Source organism: Charadrius vociferus, unplaced genomic scaffold (assembly GCF_000708025.1).
Source record: "Charadrius vociferus isolate BGI_N301 unplaced genomic scaffold, ASM70802v2 scaffold326, whole genome shotgun sequence".
Taxonomy (NCBI): domain Eukaryota; kingdom Metazoa; phylum Chordata; class Aves; order Charadriiformes; family Charadriidae; genus Charadrius; species Charadrius vociferus.
In genome coordinates, this window is record NW_009649062.1 from 4636302 (window position 1) to 4638121 (window position 1820).

Consider the following 1820-nt stretch of genomic DNA (forward strand, 5'->3'; position numbering starts at 1 on the left):
GGTTGGCGGGGACGGGGCTGCGAGGGCACCCAGTCCCACAGCCCCCCTCTATCTCTGGCAGGTTTTACAAGGGCACCGTGCCTCGCCTGGGCCGCGTCTGCCTCGACGTGGCCATCGTCTTCGTCATCTACGATGAGGTGGTCAAGTTCCTCAACAAGGTGTGGAAAACGGACTGAGGGGGCCGGGCCAGGGCGCCCCCACCGCCCTCGCCCCACCGTGCTGCAGCTGGAGAGCCGTGACCAAGCCCGCAGCGGCCCACCGGTGCTGCCCGGGGCCAAGTCTGCCCCACGCGCGTGCCCTCCCCCCAAACCCGGCCGCCTTCACATTTAGGAACAGGCTCTGGAGCAGGTCAAATTATTAGTTGTGTGCCAAAAGGAGTGGGGAGGGAGCAGCATCCCAACCCCCAGCATCCCGATTATGCCCACCCCGGGCTGCTGCTTTTGGTGGCAGGCGTTTGCCCTTATCAGTTAGCCCCGTACTTTGGGCAGTAATGGGATGCATCTGGGGATGCCGGCTGGGCTGGATTTGGAGCAATATCCCGATTTTACGCCTTTTTCCACGCCGAATGTCTGGCTGCTCCCAGTGCAATAAGAGCCCGCAGGGCCTGGTCCCGCATCACTTGTGAGCGCCAGTTATCCAGGGCGAGGTGTCCCCTGGGATGGTGGCCTTGTGCCCCCGGGAGGTCAGCTTTTTTTGGGGATGCCGAGAGTCCCCCAGAGCCATACGAGTGCAATGGCCAAGCTGGCAGAGGCTTTTGGGGCTGACACTGCCGGCTGGGAGTGATGCACCAGGTCTCGCAGCAGCTCTGCGGGGGCTCATCAGCCTCGCACCCCCTGGGATGGGAGGGCAGCAACCCACTGGTGTAGTCCCAGGCTCTCTCCTCCCTGCTGGCACCGAGACCGCTCGGCGTGCAGCATCCCAGCCCTGGGGTGCAGCATCCCAGCCTCCAGGTCCCACTCGGCTCCGGGCTGCTGAGCAGGCGCTTCCCAAAATTGCACATGCAGCCAGGCCTTTAGATCTCCTCGCCGTGGGGCCGGGATTGGGGCGAGCTGGGTGTCACTGTCACTTGCCGTTTACAGTTGAGACGCGTGTGCGAGCCGGGGTGAGGACACTCAGCCCTGTGCCACAGACTTGGCCCCTTGGCCGGGGGTGTGAACCCCTTCTTCTGCCACATTCCCCCCATCTGCCCTCCCGCCGCCTTGCTGCGGCCCCGTAGGTAATCCTGTAGCTTTTGGAGCTTCACGCTGACCCACTAACACCCGTGGCCGCGGGGCCGGAGCCCTGCCCTGTGCCGCACTGGGCTCAGCCCCGCAGGATTTGTGCCAAACTTCCCATGAAGGAGTCGGGGGGTCGTGGGAGGTGGGGCTCGCCCCATCCCTCCTCCCTCCCGTCAGCGGTGACAAACGCAGCCTTAACATGGCAGGGTGAAGGAGGAGAAAGAAAGCCCGGGCGTGGTTTACCTGCGGCTTTCTGCTCTGAAGCCATCGAGGGTTGATTTTTTTTTTTTTTTTTTTTATTGTTATTCTGTTTTACATTTGCAGTTTGAATAAAATCAGTCTGGCTTTAGCAGCTGTGTTGGCGTCCAGCCAGTGCTGAGCGGGCGGCGAGCAGCTCCTGCGGTGCGGGTGGGGATTGGGGATGGGGTCCCCTATTGCGCCCAAATCCCGCTGTCCTCTGAGGCCGAGCCAGCGCTCCCCAGGAGCGTGTCAGCATCAACCCAGCAGTGCCCCTTCACAGATGCTGCTGGGCAGCTCCCAGGGTTGCGTTATCCCATGCATAGCATTTTATTAACCATCCCGGTTAATTTTATTAACTTCTCA

At 61.8% G+C, this 1820-nt stretch overlaps 1 protein-coding gene across 1 annotated transcript in view; it reads left to right on the plus strand.

Annotated features, from left to right (window-relative positions):
* The window catches only part of SLC25A1 (solute carrier family 25 (mitochondrial carrier; citrate transporter), member 1), a 30752-nt gene extending 30512 nt beyond the window's left edge, over positions 1-240 (plus strand). Inside the window, 1 exon segment of the mRNA XM_009888155.1 lies at positions 62-240. Within this exon segment, the coding sequence (XP_009886457.1) occupies positions 62-176 (115 nt within the window). The 3' untranslated portion in view covers positions 177-240.
* The last annotated feature ends 1580 nt before the right edge of the window (positions 241-1820 follow it).